At 30.8% G+C, this 19,425-nt stretch overlaps 1 protein-coding gene across 1 annotated transcript; it reads right to left on the bottom strand.

Annotated features, from left to right (window-relative positions):
- Nucleotides 1-1,765: 1,765 nt before the first annotated feature.
- On the bottom strand, nt 1,766-15,740 carry LOC133325300 (neural-cadherin-like; the record flags this gene model as incomplete). The annotated part of the gene is made up of 4 exons (XM_061534087.1): nt 1,766-1,881; nt 5,359-5,529; nt 6,923-7,135; nt 15,502-15,740. Coding segments are annotated over 4 exons (739 nt in total), but the record flags the coding sequence as incomplete, so codon positions are not given.
- Between the last annotated feature and the right edge of the window lie 3,685 nt (nt 15,741-19,425).

Raw genomic sequence — 19,425 nt, 5'->3', positions numbered from 1 at the left:
AGTGGTTTACAATGGTACTCTTAATATTGAAATCACTTTTATAAAAAATGTGTTATAAACTAATAGAAAAAATGGGGTTATGTTATAAATTAAATACATTATGGATAAATAATAAAAGATAAAAATTCCTAAATTTTTGGCTAAATATTAAAAGAAAATATTCTTTTTTATTATTTCCTAATTTTTTTTAAATTTATTTATTTCATTATAACCTCACTTTTTGTTTTTGTTTATTACACATTTTTTCCATTAAGACCCCATTAGGGTGTACTATTCTAAACCAATTCACTATTGAGAATTTTATTTGTTATTAATTTTTTGTAACACTGCGTATGTGTTAAAATTAAAAAAAAAATAAAAAATCATTTTTTCTCTTATATATTAAAAATATAAAAAAACTTAATTTATAAATAACTTATTTCCATATGATATATAAAAAATAATACTTAGCATTGTTATAAAATAACGAAATATACAAAAAAGAGAAACTTAATTTTATTTAATTTTTTTTATTTTATTATTTTATATATTTTTTATTCTATTTTATTTATTTAATTAATATTATTTTTTTATTTTATTACTTATAAAGTAGATACTTTGGTTTTACACTTGTGTGAGAGTGTCTGTTTGGGTTGGGTGTATTTATGAATTTATTTTTTAAAACTATGCAATTTTTGTTTTTTTCTTCTAATTAATAATTTAATTTTTATTTCTTGTTTTTTTACTAAAAATTATTTGGATTTGTTTTTTTTACTTTCAGTTTTCAAACTAAAATATTAAATTATAATTATTTTTAATTTTAATAATAATAATGAATGCTTGCTTTCTTTGTATATGTGAGTATGTATGTATGTATTATGTCCTAAAATGTATTGTTGCATATATGTATGTGTGTGGGTGTTTTTTATGTGTGAATGAAATAGTATTTTACAAATGGTATATCTTCTTCTTTGCCTTCTTTTTTATGGGAGGAGATTTCTTATCCATATATATTTTTGTTATGATGCCTTATTTGTTTTTCTCTTAAATGCTGTTCGTATTTTATATTTTTAGGTTTTGTTACTTGTTTTTTTGAAATGTAGTTTTTTTTTTGTTATTTTGAAGAGGAATTTTTTTCGTTCCGTTTGTTTTCGCGTTTTTTTCTGTTTTTGGTCTTTGGCCAGACCTTTATATCTTTGGTAGTTTTTCTTCTTATTTATTTTTTTCGAAACAATTTTTCGGTTTTTTTTTTTTGTTAGTTTATCTTTTCTAGTTGCCATGCTCTTGTCCAGAATATCCCATGGAATGGATATTCATTTCGTTTGCATTTCTTCTTGTTCTTGATATATAGATGTGTGTGTGAGTGTGTGGTCTTTTACAGTTTGCTTAGCAATCTTCCAATTGTTTTCTCATCACCACCACCATCATCATCACTGAGTGAATGTCTTCATATTCTGGATTTATTTTTTTCATTTTTGGTTTTCATTGTATTTTTTCAATTTTGTTTCAAATCAAAAAATTTTATAATTGCCTTTTTTCGCGTTTGTTTTCAGTTTTTTTTTTTTGTTTTCGGGGGAGATTTTTTTAATAGTTTCTTTGTCTTCTTCTGCATTTTGTCATTTTTATGGAAAGTGTAGTCATTTCTTCATGGAGGATTTTTGTGATATATATGTTGTTGTTTTCTTTTTTGTATAAATGGTTATTTTGTTGTTTTTTGTTTGTGGTTTCTGCGGACTAGGTTTTCGTTTTGTTGTTGCTGTGATTATACATTTCTATGTTTTGTCACTTACAATTCTAAATCGGTGTGATTATTGGCCTCGGGTCCATACATATTGGCCAATTTATCAAAACGTGGACCCCATGCACCCAGGTAATCATATTCCTGGCATTCATCATCGGTTCCTGGAAATTAAGAGAAGCAAAAAATTTCAATATTAAAATGTGGTTTTAATTTTTATTAAAAAAATCTAAAACAAATTTTGACAAATGAAATTGAACAATGGAACAGGGTCAAAATTCTTCAAAAATATTTTTTTTTGGATTCTCCGAAATTTGTTTTTGTAATATTACAATGACACATATTATATATATATATATTTTTTTTGTGGGTCTCTGTATAATATTTTTAATGTTTTTAATTAATTGAATTTTTTATTCATATCATTTTTTTATTATTTTTGACCTTTGTCTTTTAACCCTGTTCCAATGTTTGATTTTTTTTTATTTTTGTATTTTATATTACTTTTTCAATAGTTTTTTATGTTTTCTCTTAATGTAAAAATGTTATTTTTATGGTTTACTATGCTCCACTTTTTTTAAATGGTTTACACCCAATATTCGGCTGTATTAGTATGTAGTTTTAGGCGTAGGCCTGGAATATTAACAAAAACATATAGAATGAATCAAAAACACACATTTAGAAAGACAAACAAAATTGTGTACTAAACTAGAACTACACGGACTAGATAAGGCCTTTCAGCTGCGTTTTGGATAATTGGGAATTTACTTTTGGCAAATTTACAAACAAAGGGTTAAAAATTGAAACTTTTTTATTTGGTTTCAGTGAACACCTCTAACTTGGAATATCTATAAAATATGTTTTTGTATTATTTTTTAATTTTAGCCTTTGGATTATATCTACTAGGATAGGGTTATAAAAGTTTGTGTTTTTTTTTTACAGGTCGCGGATGTCTATCCAACTATTTAAAATATATGTCTTAGTAAATTAGTTTTAGAAGTATTTGTAATAAAGCTCATGTAATAAAAAATAGCACCTTTATATTCAAATCCCTTTTAAGGAAGTAGTAAAGGAAAGTAGTAAAGTCAGACTGGGCCGTCTATATGATACCCTTCACCACTTTGGGTATATTCTACATAAGTATCCCAACAGACGTAGCGTGTTTGTTATATATCTATATCTGAATCGATTTCAGGGAAACTTGCCAGAGACTAATTTATATTACTTCAGTACGTTGTGTCAATCAATTCTATATGTAATTCAGTAACCTATACCAAAATTCGTGAAAATCGAAAGATATATAGGGACTTTGGTGCACCAATTACCTAAAATCGGGCGAAACTATATATGGGAGCTATATCTAAATCTGAACCGATTTTCACGAACCTTTGCACACATTATTGTAGACGCAATTCAGTACATTATGCCAAATTTCGTGCAAATCGAAGGATATATAGGGTCTTTGATGCACCAATTACCTTAAATCTGTAATATCTAAATCTGAACCGATTTTCACGAAACTTTTCACACATCATTCTAGACTTACTTCAGTACGCTATGCCAAATTTTGTGCAAATCGAAAGATATATAGAGACTTTAGTTGACCATTTACATAAAATCGGACGAAACTATATATGGGAGCTATATGTAAATCTCAACCGATTTTCAAAATTTTCAATTTTGTGCAAATCGAAAGATATATAGGGACTTTAGTTGACCATTTACATGAAATCGGACGAAACTATATATGGGAGCTATATGTAAATCTGAACCGATTTTCATGAAATTTTGCGCACATCATTTTAGACTTAATTCAGTACGCTATGCTAAATTTCGTGCAAAAAGAAAGATATATAGGGACTTTGGTACGCCACTATTTACCTTAAATCGGACGAAAATATATATGGGAGCTATATCTAAATTTGAACCGATTTTTCCCAATTTCAATAGGGTTCGTCCTTGGGCCCAACAAATGAGCTGTGCCAAATTTCATACAATTCGGATCATAAATGCGACCTGTACTTTGTTTACAATTTAACATGGACAGGCGGGCAGACGGACGGACATGCTTAAATCGACTCAAAAAGTGATTCTGTGCATATTATCAAAAGGAACCATGGGTCTATCTCGAATATTTTTGGCTGTTACAAACATATGCACAATGACATAATACCCTGTACCACAGTGTGGTGAAGGGCAACGTTCATATATTGATGTTCCTCACCATCCAAATTCGCGGAATGCCATATTAAAGCCACTTCGGAGAGAGGAGGTACTTATCTTTAAAATATTAAATAAAACTTTCTAGCCCAAATAAAACTTTCGTGGCCCTATAAGCATCAATTTTCTTTCCGGCTTTCTATATGCCACTGATACCAGTAAATTTTCAAAAATACGGTAAGGCCCTCATTTGTGGGCTATACCAAAATGTGGAGGGGCTTTTATGTCCTTTCTAGATTTCAAAGGGGCATGGATTTTAAAAGAATATTTTTTGTAGGTCTAATTGTAGATTTTTTGAAGAATATTTTTGTGGATTTTTGTGGAAGTGGATTTTTTAATTTAAAGAATATTTTTTGTAGTTCTCACGGAGGCGTAGATTTTAATACGTCTCAAGGAGGCAGGAATTTTAAAGAATATTTTTATAATTTTAAAGTTAATTTTTAAAGAATATTTTTTCAATGCCTAGAAGGCCTGTAGAAGGCATGGATTTTTAAAAATAATAATTTTTTGAGGTAACAGCAGGCAAAAATTTAAAAAAATGTATTTTTTTATGTCAACTGCAGGCATGGATTTTTTAATGAATATTTTTTCCAAAACCTATGGAGAATATCTAGTAAAGAAGTACCCCCAAAATGTTTATTATCGAGTCGTTTAAGATCAGAAATCTACAGATGCACGGACAAATTATCTATAATGGATAAGTTTCAAACTAACTTGAGACATACGTTCCAGCGTTTCGTTGCCGGAAACTCAAATATATTCTTGATCTAAATACAATTTTATGTCTGTTGAACCAAGACCGTCTGTATGTTGACGTTTAAAACACATACATATATTCTTGATCTGATTAACGTAACTTCCATATTGCAATCCCCTTGGACTTTTTGGTATTTTGAAAGTCTTAGTAGCATTTTCTTAAGGATGTGTCTGCACCCAAATGTTATTTTTCTCCGCTCCTTAATAGCTCTCGGCAGAAAATCGGTGGAAGCACTTATTTTAAGAATTTAGTTAAATCGTTCAAAATTCCCCTAGGGCTTTTTGGACATGACTTAATTTCTTTTAAATTCTTTCTAGTTACAAAATGTTTATACTTTTCTGAAATTTGTATTCGACTTGTTGTAATATCATCTATTTTTTATGGTATACATTTTCATTTCTAGCCAACAACACTAATATTACAGAGGGGTTTTTTTAAAAATAATTCTCTTCATAATGGGGAGTAGCTTCTTCCGATTTTCATTTAAAAAAAATCTACAACTGCAACTAATTATTACGAATATTGAGTGCAACTATTTTATTTCGAATTTAATTTATTTTCATTATTTTATTTTAAAATTTTTATTGGAAGCATTATTGTGCTAATTCTAAATTGATTTTTTTGTTGGCAAAAGAAAAATTGAATTTTTTGTTTTCGAACTTACCTGATGCCAAAGAACTCAACGAACCGGCTGTACTGCCGCCACCCTCATATGCATAGTTACGCAAATCGTCGAAGGGCGGTGCATTTGGATCGCCATCGGCACGCTTTTTATGTTCTTCGATGAACATGCCAACATTTGGCTCCTGGCCGGGCATTAATGTCATAACAAGATCTGTGTTTGAAGGTGGGGAAAGAGAAAAGCAAACGAAAAATTTTTGGTTACAAAAATCAATTAAAAAAGTTTATTGAAACTAAAAATTTATTTTTAAATAATTAATGGAACATCATGTAATCATATGTTGTAACAAACACACACGGGTTGAGACACACACATCGAACGAGGTGGGGCTTGAAAGTAGTTGTAAATTTTTGAAATATTTTTCAAGGACCACGGGAGGACAGAACTTTTGAAAGAGTGTTTTTGCAAAGGCCTTTCGAAGGCGTGGATTTCTTAAAGAATATTTTTTCAAAGCCTAGAAAAGGCGTGGATTTCTTAAAGAATATTTTTTCAAAGCCTAGAAAAGGCGTGGATTTCTTAAAGAATATTTTTTCAAAGTGTAGAAAAGGCGTGGATTTCTTAAAGAATATATTTTCAAAGCCTAGAAAAGGCGTGGATTTCTTAAAGAATATTTTTTCAAAGTGTAGAAAAGGCGTGGATTTCTTAAAGAATATATTTTCAAAGCCTAGAAAAGGCGTGGATTTCTTAAAGAATATTTTTTCAAAGTGTAGAAAAGGCGTGGATTTCTTAAAGAATATTTTTTCAAAGCCTAGAAAAGGAGTGGATTTCTTAAAGAATGTTTTTTCAAAGTGTAGAAAAGGCGTGGATTTCTTAAAGAATATTTTTTCAAAGCCTAGAAAAGGAGTGGATTTCTTAAAGAATATTTTTTCAAAGCCTAGAAAAGGCGTGGATTTCTTAAAGAATATTTTTTCAAAGCCTAGCAGAGACGTGGAGTTCTTAAAGAATATTTTTTCAAAGCCTAGAAAAGGCGTGGAGCTCTTAAAGAATATTTTTTCAAAGCCTAGAAAAGGCGTGGATTTCTTAAAAAATATTTTTTAAAAGCCTAGAAAAGGCGTGGATTTTTTAACGAATATTTTTCCAGTGACCTAAAGAAGGCATGGATTTTGTAAAGAATATTTTTTCAGTGACCTAAAGAAGGCATGGATTTTGTAAAGAATATTTTTCCAGTGACCTAAAGAGAGCAGGGATTTTTTTAAAGAATATTTTTCAAGGCGTACATAATGCAGGGATTATTTGAAAAATATTTTTGTAAGGCTTACATAAGGCAGGGCATTTATAAAGAATCATTCACATCCAACCTCGTTAAAATGAATTTTATAGCTTATTTATTTCCCTCTCATTCAATGCTCTGCATATTGGATTATAAATTTTAAAATATGCACATTGACCTGATTTTTACGTGTTCTTGTCCCATGTTACCATATTACCTTTTGCCATATGGTTTATGCATCGATAAAACCTCTAGCATTTGCATGTTACAATTACAAAACCCCACACATACCCACACACCAACACAAATATGTATGTATGCATATATTGTACTTACACATAATTGGCATTTTCATGGTGGCCAATTCTGGTGGCATTGGTCCACCGATGGGTATTTGCAATGGTGTAATATCGAATGCCGTCATATCATCTTCACCGCCACCCTCATCATCATAGTTAATGATATTTTCGCGTACATCATCATCTGGTCCAGGATATTTGATATGTGCCTCACGTCGACGATTATACACCACAAAGACCAGAACCAGAACTGTGGCAGGGACAGAATCAAGCAAGCAGGACACACATAGATGAGCACAGGAACGTTGTTGTTTTTTTTTTTTTTTTTTTTTTGGTATATTATAATAATAATTTACACAGATGACCCCAAACAAACACGTACACAAGATAGTGTGTGTGCGTGTAATGAAACAGGAACATGAGTGGTTTTGTGAAGAAGATAGATAACAAAACGGAGAGACAGGGAGAGAGAAGAGAAAAGTACACAAATTAATATGATTATGTAAATTTTTAGTTGGTTTTTTGCGTTTTCAGTTCTGTAAACTATAATCAGTTTACACGAAATGCAAGTTATTTAAGAGCTATACAAAAAAACGAAAAAAACTATTTATGTGAAAACTACTTGCGCTTTATTATCTCCCAAAGAAGGGAGTAGGGTAAATTATAAAAAAAATAATATAAATTAGATGTTTTTTGTTTATCAAAATATTAAAAAAAAGAAATCATGCATGTTGCTTGTTATTTTTAAGTGATATGAGAATTTATATTTTCATTACGTGAGCTTAAATTAAATTTCATTTTTTTTTTATTTTTTTCTATTACAGCTAAAAATATATTCCGCAGTAAATCGGAACAAAGTAAGTATATAATTTGTAATAATAATTTTAATATATATACTATTTTGTTTCAATCAAATTAAAGTTATTACAAAATACGCCTAAAAGTATACACATATTTACCATTTTGTTTAAAATCCGAAAAATATGCAAATATTTTATTTTAAAATTAAAACCCAATAGGTAGGTAGGTATGTATGAACAATGTGTTGGTATAAATTATAAATAATATATTCAAAAATATTATATTATAAAAAAATATTATCCTAAAAATATGCAATTATTTTATATTTGTATTTTAAAATGAGTCAGCAAATGTGAAACAATTTTACGCACATAAATGTATCAGTTTTAAGGCCTCCATAAGATGCGTATATTTTATTTAACAAGTGTTAATATAGGAATGTTTCTTTCTGTAAGTAATATTTACTGCAAATTAAAAAAAAAAAAACATTCATATTTTATGGCCCTCTCCTATTTTTTTATAAAACATAATAAAAGTTACTTTGAGTATTTTAACATTCGAAGTAATTCAAATTTCGATTCCGAAAAATCATCCTACTACAACTTTTTTATGAAAATAATACATAATAATATCTAGTTTATATATTCAATTTTTTTTTATTTTTTTTTCATAAACACTTTATTTATTATAATTGAAAATTTGTGCAGCCCTAAAAGTATGTACTACATTTTATTTACCAAACCTATTACTGATAGATTTAAATAAGAATCTTTTTGTCTTTATGTCCATAAATGTTTACTGCAAATTAAAGAATAAATCCATAATCCGTCCCTCCTCTCCTCTCCCCTCCCCTTCTCCTCCTTCATTTATTATATTCAAATTTAAATGTGAAATATATAGCCGATTGAGTGTGTGGCACTCAAAGAAATCTCATTTCTCGTAAAAAACTACATTCCATAACACTTCAATAAACATAAACAAGTTCTAGTTGCAAGAACATAAATATACAGATTTGAGAGGTATGTTGGAAGTTATTGCCAGGTATGAGATATATTAAACATTGGCAACTAAAAGTATGCAATAGTTATAGAAACTTAGAAGCAGCAGCAGTGTGTTATCAATGATATTATGTTATACGCAATAAAATGTATCAAATGTTAATATACAATAATGATAAAAAACTTCAGGTATTTGAGATAGTTTTTTTTTTTAGCAAACCTAAAAGTATGCAATGACATTTATCTTCACGAAAATTTTGCATGTAGGATGGGTTCGGCCCAATGAAGACCCCCTTTTTTGTAAAGATCGCTTAATATTGAGGGTATGAAATGGACCAAATACTACATTTTTATCGTTTTTTTCTGGTCGCTCCAGAGGCCGCAGATAGAGTTCGAACATCGTGAAATTTTACATGGAGAAGACTATCGGGATAAAGAAAAAACAAACCTTTTTTGATATAGATCGATCAATATGTAGCGGGTCTAATGGACCCTGACTTTTGTGTGAAAAATTACAAAATTTTTATTCTGGGCGTATATACTTGCTCCTGAAGGACATATACCCGAAAAGTTGATCGTATATCCAAAAGGAGTTGTTGACCTTCAAATTGATACCAATTATATGGGCGTATGTAGTCTGATGTGGGAGTTATACGTAATTAGGTAAAGGTGACATTGTGCATAGTATTACTATTACTCCATTAGAGGACGGAAATGTGGCGCTGATCGCTTTCAAATTGTACATGAACTTCCGATTACGGTCAAGGACGACGCCTATAGTTTTCGGTGAAGTTGAGATTTCATTCAGGGGGAGCAATGAACCAAAACCTTAAGTGACGAATTTGTATACCCTTCACCACACTGTGGTACAGGGTATTATGTCTTTGTGCATATGTTTGTAACAGGCAAAAATAATCGAGATAGACCCATGGTTTCTTTTGAGAATATGCATAGAATCACTTTCAGAGTCGATCTATGCATGTCCGTCCGTCCATGTATTTTTGTGAGCAAAGTACAGGTCGCATTTATGATCCGAATTGGATGAAATTTGGTACAGCCCATTGGTTTGGCCCAAGGACGAACCCTATAGAAATTGGAAAAAATCGGTTCAGATTTAGATATAGCTCCCATATATATTTTCGTCCGATTTTAGGTAAATGGTGCACCAAAGACCCTGAAAATCATTAGATTTGCACGAATTTTGGCATAGCGTACTGAATTAAGTCTACAATGATGTGTGCTAAATTTTGGGAAAATCGGTTCAGATTTAGATATAGCTCCCATATATATTTTCGGCCGATTTTAAGTAAATGGTGCACCAAAGACCCTGAAAATCATTAGATTTGCACGAATTGTGGCATAGTGTACTGAATTAAGTTGACAATGATGTATGCAAAATTTCTGGAAAATCGGTTCAGATTTAGATATAGCTCCCATATATAGTTTCGCCCGATTCATGTTTATTGTACACCAAACAATCAATGGGTGTTTGATTGAGATTAAATTTTAAACAGTGCAGCATACCGAATAGCGTGTGTCAAGTTTGCTTTAAATCGATTTACAAATTTTAGCATAGGTAGCAGAATGACATGTGTAAGCTGTGTAGGGATTGATGTTAGTCGGTTTAGATATAGATAAAGAGCACATATTTAAGTTTGTTCAATTTCATGTCAATCTTCCTTCGAAAAGGCGACGTCTTTTAGGATACATATGTATAATATGCCCAAAGTGGTGAAGGGTATCATATAGTCGGCCCTTACTGGTTTATTTTATGACGTAAAAATTCACTTCAAGAAAAAAAAAATTAAAAAAGTATGCCAGGGTTAGAAATTGGAATTTTTGATCTATAATCCGCTCACTGGTTATATATTTATTTAGTATTACAAACAAAGCATACTATGATTCTTAAATTTTTTTTTTTCATTTTAATTCTTTTGCCCAAAAAATTGCCTATATTAAATAAATTAGTATTATTTTGAAATTTTTCATTAACACCAATCAAATCGATTTGAGGCAATCTTGTCAGACAATTTTCTTGGAAAAATAAATCTCAAGTTATATTTTTGACAACACTTGAAAATAGAAAAACTTTTTCTTTGCGCCCATCAATATGTAAATAAACATCGACGAAGTTTGTTATCCTAGTGGCAAGTTAATTAGTATTAGATTTCAATTAATATTTAATGGAAATTTTGTGGGCCATAATAAAGTCAAGGGAATTTAATTACAAAATATTACACAGAAGTCAGCTTACATATTTAAGAGAAGATGAATAAAAATATGAAAAGATGATATATAATTTATATATAATATTTTTACTTCATCGATTTTATTCCCACATTTTTCTGACCATTTACAGTGAATTGTCTTTTATGTCCTCATTTAAAGAACTTAAATTGTGCGGTCAATATTTTTTTATTGTTTTACAAATCCTCAGCAGTAGCTGTTTTTTATGTGATAAATATTCCAGAATAAATTGCAAAACTTCTTGGTATTTAATGTCACCTGCGATGGCATTTCATCACTGGTGTATTTTTTTCTTCTCCTGCTGCATAATAATTAAAAGTCATATTTTTGTATCCGTAATATGTCAACAGACACATACTTGACACACGCACACACACACACACTTTCATATCCAACACTTAGTTTGTCATCTGGGGTTTTTATTGATGCGGTTTCATTTTCCATTTTCGGTTTTTGTTTTTCACTTTGCAGTTATACGAGTTGTGTGTGCAAAAGGGAATATTTCTTTAAATGCTCATTAATTGAAATGTTGCCGTTGGAAATCTTATAGAATTCGCATTGAAAAAAAAAACACACTCATACAGTCATTGTCACACATACATATGTACATGCACACACACACTCGTATGTAGACATCGCATCAGCAACCATATAACTCCCAATTTCGTTAATTAATTTCACAACTGCACAAGACCTATACATATGCACAATTATTATGCATACATATATAGACATATATAAACAACTACAAATATGACGAATACAACATTGTCATTTTGCCTCGATGCCTCTATAATAGTAATATAGCATTTCTGATGGCATAATGAGAATGAAATTAAAAAAAAATGTAACTGGAGAAAAATCACCGAGAAACGATGCTAGTAAATAACAATCATTCAGCTACGTGATAGAAGACAACGAGAAGTCAACCAAAACAACAACACCAACTACAACAAAAAATTAAATTTAAGGTTGCACAGGGGGTAGACATCACATCAATTTGCTTTACAAATTTCTGAAAAAATATATTATACCCTTTATATAAATCGGGCAGACTTTAATCGTACGAAGCAATATATGAAGCTACATCCAAATCTGAACCTATTTAGAACAAAACTCACAGACCCAATTTAATATGCTATGCAAACTTTTGTCTCAAAATGACAAACCTTTGAAGTTAGATGCATCATTGACCTAAAATCGCGCGAAAATACCTGTGGGAGCTATATCTATTATTAATCTGAAACGATTTCTAAAAAAATTGCACACGCTATCGTAGACCCAATTTAATACACTGTGTAAAATTTCGACTCAAACGGACAAAACTTCGAATTTTGGTGCACAACTTACATAAAATCGGATGAAAATATGTATGGGAGCTATATCTGAACCGATGTCTACAAAACTTAGCACACGTTATTCTAGATTCAATTAAATACACGAGCAAGATTTCGTCTCAGTCTGACAAACCTAAAATCGGACAAAAGTATCAATTGAAGCTACATCTCTAATCTGAACCGATTTTTACCTAATTCAAATGGGTAGCACACCCAATGAGAACCAAAAGTTCCAAATTACAGACAATTGGGTTGGAAAAGTGCCCAAGAACCTTGATATACCGCAATTTGGGAGGTTCCATTATATGGGTACTACCCCTAAACAGTTGACCAATATTGACAATTCTTGGCAGGAAGATTTGCTACACGATGAGAAAAAACAAATCAGAAAATTTGGTTGAAAATAGTGGCCAAGACCACCCCTGATATACGGAAATTTGGCAGATATCAATTTGGTTGAATACCCTGCTGAAGCTCCTCAAAATACCGAATATTCGGAGGTACAGTTATATGGGAACTACACTAAAAAGTGGACAAATTTCGATAATTTTTAGTAGGAAAATTTTCTACCAAATGAGAACCCAAAATACCAAATTACCGTAAATTTGGTTGAAAAACGTGCTCAAGCACCCTGAAATACTGAAGTTTATAGGGTGTCGTTATATGGGGGCCACCCCAAGTAGTGGACTAATATTCATAATTTTTGGTTGGAAGATTTGCTATCCAATGATAACCAAAAAAATCCAATTTGTTTGAAAAATCAATCCAAGTTCCCTGAAAATCCGTTAGAAGGTGGCTACCCTGAAAAGTGGACCAAATTTCAGCCAATTAGGTTGAAAAACATGTCCAATACCTTCTGAAATACCGAATATTGGGAGGTACCGTTGCATGGAGGTTTATACCAAAACGTGGAGCGATATGTTCCAATTTCGTGATATCAAACAGAAAAACTAGCGGACATGGCTAAATCGACATAGAATTTTATTCTCATCAAGAATACCTCTACTTAATGAGGTCCCGGGGAATATTTTGATTTGTGGCAAACGGAATTTAAAACACACACCTCCTTGTGGTTGAGGATATAAATCAAATTGTGATATGTATGGACGGATGCGCCATCTTTTATTTCTATTCGATTTTTGTCTTCCGAATAAATCGCTGGTTAGAAGGAATCCATTGGACCAAGAATTCAATTGATTTTTCATAGTGTAAATTAATTGGGAATTTTCAAAAATATATTTAAATTTAAAAACAAAACCTACAAGTATAAGTCCCATAGAAGGGATACACCCACCGATCTATTTTTTTCTTTTCATTTAAAAAAACATCTTATCCAAGTCCACTGTTCCTTTTGTTGGCAAATGTCAAATATATGTATAAATGTATGTTTGTGTGTGTGCCTATAGTTCAGTTTTAATAATTCTGAAGGTGACTGGAGCAAGTGTATGTATGGCAGCATCATCATACCGAACATACAAACATATGTAGTACGCCACCCAGAGAAATGACTCAGTAGTCCTTGAGCACAATTTGTGTGCGGTATATGTACGATGGCCATATGTAATTAAATTAAAAATTCGAAAGTATGCATTTCATTATAACTGTTCGAAAATAAAACATCAATAAGTTTAATGAAACGTGAACGTTCAGGCAGAATCATAATAATAATAACAACGATAAAAATATGCAACAACGACAGAAGGCTGCTGACAATAAAAATGGGGGTATAAAGTTGCACATGTTCATAATGATGATGATGACGACGACAATGTTGCTGCTGCTTCAGGTCTTAAGTGATGTATATATTTTGAAAAAGTATATGTATATATGTACTCGAATATATGGTAATTATTATCGATAGCTGAAAGTTTTAAATTTGTTTTGAAAATAAATAAAATAACAGAAAAGTTATAACTTGGGAACAACATTGTGGGGAGCAACATTTTGTGCTGCATTATTAAATGTTATTATTATTGCATACTTATGGTCTTAAATGTAATTATATATAACATATTTTTTTTTTAATTATGATCTGAAAAAGAAATGTGTTGCAATTTATGCTAGAGAACAATTTAAAGATGTTGTTATCTATATTATATTTTTAGGCATACATTACCTTTAAATTACTAAAAAATTAATGCATAATTTTAGGCAGGAAATATTTCTAAGTTTGTATGGAAATTTTTAGATTTAAATCAGAATAAAATGTTATAATAAATAAGGCATACTTTTAGGCTAGAATTATATGCAGGCATTTCATATTAAAATATAACACAAATAATAATATAAAATAAAGCATACTTTTAGTCTGACATTATTTTAAAGACTATAGTTAACGTTTTTATAATAATTAATGTATGGCATAGTTTAAGGATTTCGCTATTACGTAGATTTAATAATAAATATGGCATACTTTTAGGTGTACTGGCATACTGGAAGGTGTATTTTTTAAAGAATATTATTTTTTCAGAGCTCAATGAGGCATGGATTTTTTAAAGAATATTTTTTCAAGGGCTCTATGAGGCGTGGATTTTTTAAAGAATATTTTTTCAAGGGCTCTATGAGGCGTGGATTTTTTAAAGAATATTTTTTCAAGGGCTCTATGAGGCGTGGATTTTTTAAAGAATATTTTTTCAAGGGCTCTATGAGGCGTGGATTTTTTAAAAGAATATTTTTTCAAGGGCTCTATGAGGCGTGGATTTTTTAAAGAATATTTTTTCAAGGGCTCTATGAGGCGTGGATTTTTTAAAGAATTATTTTTCAAGGGCTCTATGAGGCGTGGATTTTTTAAAGAATATTTTTTCAAGGGCTCTATGAGGCGTGGATTTTTTAAAGAATATTTTTTCAAGGGCTCTATGAGGCGTGGATTTTTTAAAGAATATTTTTTCAAGGGCTCTATGAGGCGTGGATTTTTTAAAGAATATTTTTTCAAGGGCTCTATGAGGCGTGGATTTTTTAAAGAATATGTTTCTAATTGAATGGATGTAGTATACTTTTAGGATATATGTACAATTTTAGGCTCGATTTTTGTATATGGATATTTTTTGGATAAGTGTATATTTTTAGGCTATTATTAATAAATAAAAAAAAATAATTGTATTATGATGAATATAATTAAGTTTATACTAATTTTCTATATATACCTCTTAATTCGTTAGTAATCTTTTACCTTTCACCATTTCAAATATATTTTTTCTATGGTTAAGAAAACTTCTACTTTTTATCATACTTACGTATCAATGTACTCGAACACAATACCAGCGCAATGATAAAATCACGCGATGGCGTCAATACACCCGATGCCAATAATTCCAATTCACAGTGCATACCGGTAAAGCCCATCGGGCATTGGCATTCGTATTTATTCGGTGGATTATGATCACGACAGCGACCACCATTGCGACACGGGAATGTTAAACATTCATTGTCGTTGACACATGTACTGCCGGAGATTTTATAACCAGCGGGACACCTAGTTGTTGGGGGTTGGGTTGTTGGAAATGAGAATTTTTTTTTTTTTCATTTTTAGTTCTTCCTCTATTAAGGAGTTGAAGTGATATCTGTAGAAATGCCAAGGTTATGGAAGGGGGTGAACCATATTTTTCTCAACCCGATAGTTTGTTTTGTAAAGAATTATGAAGCCATTTTTTTACTTTAATTCAATTCGTTTTCTTGTTCATCGCAGATGTAGAGAAATGTTTTTATGAAGTCATGATTTCTTAAAATTGTTTTTATATTTTTAAAGCCATATTTATACCATGAAATATCACGATGGTAAAACCATGTTTGAAAATGTGTATCCTATTTTACAATTTTTGTATATTTTAAATGATCTTAAAAATTTTTTAACATTCCAGTCAAATGTTGACAGGTCAATAATATCTGAGAATAAATTTTTCCTAAAACAGTATATCTAGAAGCGCGGATTTGTAAAAAAAAAATTTTCAATGCCTCTATGAGGAGTGGATTTTTTATAAAAAAAAATATTTTCTTACGGCCCAACAAATGGTGGTCCTTTTAAGAATATTTTGTCAAGGCCTCTATGAGGCGTGGATTTTTAAAGAATATTTTGTCAAGGCCTCAATGAGCCGTGAATTTTTTTGAAGAAAATTTTGTCAAGACCTCTATGAGGCGTGGATTTTTTGAAGAATATTTTTTCAAGGCTCTATAAGATTATTTTAAGGCTTATTTAAGGCTCGTAAAAGAGGCGTGGATTTTTTAAAGAATATTTTTTCAAGGCTCTAAAAGAGGCGTGGATTTTTTAAAGAATATTTTTTCAAGGCTCTAAAAGAGGTGTGGATTTTTTAAAGAATATTTTTTCAAGGCTCTAAAAGAGGCGTGGATTTTTTAAAGAATATTTTTTCAAGGCTCTAAAAGAGGCGTGGTTTTTTTTAAAGAATATTTTTTCAAGGCTCTAAAAGAGGCGTGGATTTTTTAAAGAATATTTTTTCAAGGCTCTAAAAGAGGCGTGGATTTTTTAAAGAATATTTTTTCAAGGCTCTAAAAGAGGCGTGGATTTTTTAAAGAATATTTTTTCAAGGCTCTAAAAGAGTCGTGGATTTTTTAAAGAATATGTTTTCAAGGGTCCACAAGAGGCGTGGATTTATTAAAGAATATTTTTTCAAGGGTCCACAAGAGGCGTGGATTTATTAAAGAATATTTTTTCAAGGGTCCACAAGAGGCGTGGATTTATTAAAGAATATTTTTTCAAGGGTCCACAAGAGGCGTGGATTTATTAAAGAATATTTTTTCAAGGGTCCACAAGAGGCGTGGATTTATTAAAGAATATTTTTTCAAGGGTCCACAAGAGGCGTGGATTATTTAAAGAATATTTTTTCAAGGGTCCACAAGAGGCGTGGATTATTTAAAGAATATTTTTTCAAGGGTCCACAAGAGGCGTGGATTTATTAAAGAATATTTTTTCAAGGGTCCACAAGAGGCGTGGATTTATTAAAGAATATTTTTTCAAGGGTCCACAAGAGGCGTGGATTTATTAAAGAATATTTTTTCAAGGGTCCACAAGAGGCGTGGATTTATTAAAGAATATTTTTTCAAGGGTCCACAAGAGGCGTGGATTTATTAAAGAATATTTTTTCAAGGGTCCACAAGAGGCGTGGATTTATTAAAGAATATTTTTTCAAGGGTCCACAAGAGGCGTGGATTTATTAAAGAATATTTTTTCAAGGGTCCACAAGAGGCGTGGATTTATTAAAGAATATTTTTTCAAGGGTCCACAAGAGGCGTGGATTTATTAAAGAATATTTTTTCAAGGGTCCACAAGAGGCGTGGATTTATTAAAGAATATTTTTTCAAGGGTCCACAAGAGGCGTGGATTTATTAAAGAATATTTTTTCAAGGGTCCACAAGAGGCGTGGATTTATTAAAGAATATTTTTTCAAGGGTCCACAAGAGGCGTGGATTTATTAAAGAATATTTTTTCAAGGGTCCACAAGAGGCGTGGATTTATTAAAGAATATTTTTTCAAGGGTCCACAAGAGGCGTGGATTTATTAAAGAATATTTTTTCAAGGGTCCACAAGAGGCGTGGATTTATTAAAGAATATTTTTTCAAGGGTCCACAAGAGGCGTGGATTTATTAAAGAATATTTTTTCAAGGGTCCACAAGAGGCGTGGATTTATTAAAGAATATTTTTTCAAGGCTCTATAAGAGGCGTGGATTCTTTTAAGGAATATTTTTTCAAGGTTCTAAAATAGGCGTGGATTTTTTAAAGAATATTTTTCAAGGCTTTAAAAGGGGCATGGATTTGTTAAGAATATTTTGTCAAGACCTCTATGAGGCGTGGATTTTTTAAAGAATATTTTTTCAAGGCCTAGCAAAGGCGTGGATTTTTTAAAGAATATTTTTTCAAGGCCTAGCAAAGGCGTGGATTTTTTAAAGAATATTTTTTCAAGGCCTAGCAAAGGCGTGGATTTTTTAAAGAATATTTTTTCAAGGCCTAGCAAAGGCGTGGATTTTTTAAAGAATATTTTTTCAAGGCCTAGCAAAGGCGTGGATTTTTTAAAGAATATTTTTTCAAGGCCTAGCAAAGGCGTGGATTTTTTAAAGAATATTTTTTCAAGGCCTAGCAAAGGCGTGGATTTTTTAAAGAATATTTTTTCAAGGCCTAGCAAAGGCGTGGATTTTTTAAAGAATATTTTTTCAAGGCCTAGCAAAGGCGTGGATTTTTTAAAGAATATTTTTTCAAGGCCTAGCAAAGGCGTGGATTTTTTAAAGAATATTTTTTCAAGGCCTAGCAAAGGCGTGGATTTTTTAAAGAATATTTTTTCAAGGCCTAGCAAAGGCGTGGATTTTTTAAAGAATATTTTTTCAAGGCCTAGCAAAGGCGTGGATTTTTTAAAGAATATTTTTTCAAGGCCTAGCAAAGGCGTGGATTTTTTAAAGAATATTTTTTCAAGGCCTAGCAAAGGCGTGGATTTTTTAAAGAATATTTTTTCAAGGCCTAGCAAAGGCGTGGATTTTTTAAAGAATATTTTTTCAAGGCCTAGCAAAGGCGTGGATTTTTTTAAGAATATTTGGTATTTTATTTTCCCAAATAAGCAACCTAGTAGCAGACAATTTGCAATGAGACACACACTATATGAAATTCCCGACCGTTGTATGAATATTAGTAGTGAGCTGCTCATAGTGGAGGTTATAAAAAAAGTTCGACCCTTCCGAACGAATTTTTGACATGTTTTTCCTTTTTTCGATGTCATTATTTCCACCTACCTTTGTTATTGGAAATTTCCATTTCGATCTCTATCTATTTCTATATTTTAATTGCATTTTTATATGTTCCTTAATTTTAAATTATTATATATGTATATACATCGATATATAAATAAATTTGTTTCTTTAAAAATGTGAATCTAACATATAGCTATGAATGAATTTTAAACAAATAAAAGATATGCATATCTGTATATGAATGTACGCTGCTGATATTTATATGGAAAACATATGTTTGTATGTATATGTATACAAATATTTGAATAAACAATTATCATTCCATCTATGAAACAATCTATGGATGTGAATGAATTGATGGGATGTTTGAAGCTACAACAAAACAAAAAAAAAAAAAGAAAATCAAACAAAAATATGGAAGAAACAGTCAAAAAAGTTTATGGGATGGCTAGTCTTCTGGTGATGTTTAT

This window comes from Musca vetustissima, unplaced genomic scaffold (assembly GCF_032173495.1).
Source record: "Musca vetustissima isolate MV318-11 ecotype Yass unplaced genomic scaffold, APGP_CSIRO_Mvet_v1 utg75655, whole genome shotgun sequence".
Classification (NCBI taxonomy): Eukaryota; Metazoa; Arthropoda; class Insecta; order Diptera; family Muscidae; genus Musca; species Musca vetustissima.
The sequence above is the reverse complement of the archived record's forward strand: the minus strand, read 5'-3'. Positions and strand labels throughout refer to the sequence as shown.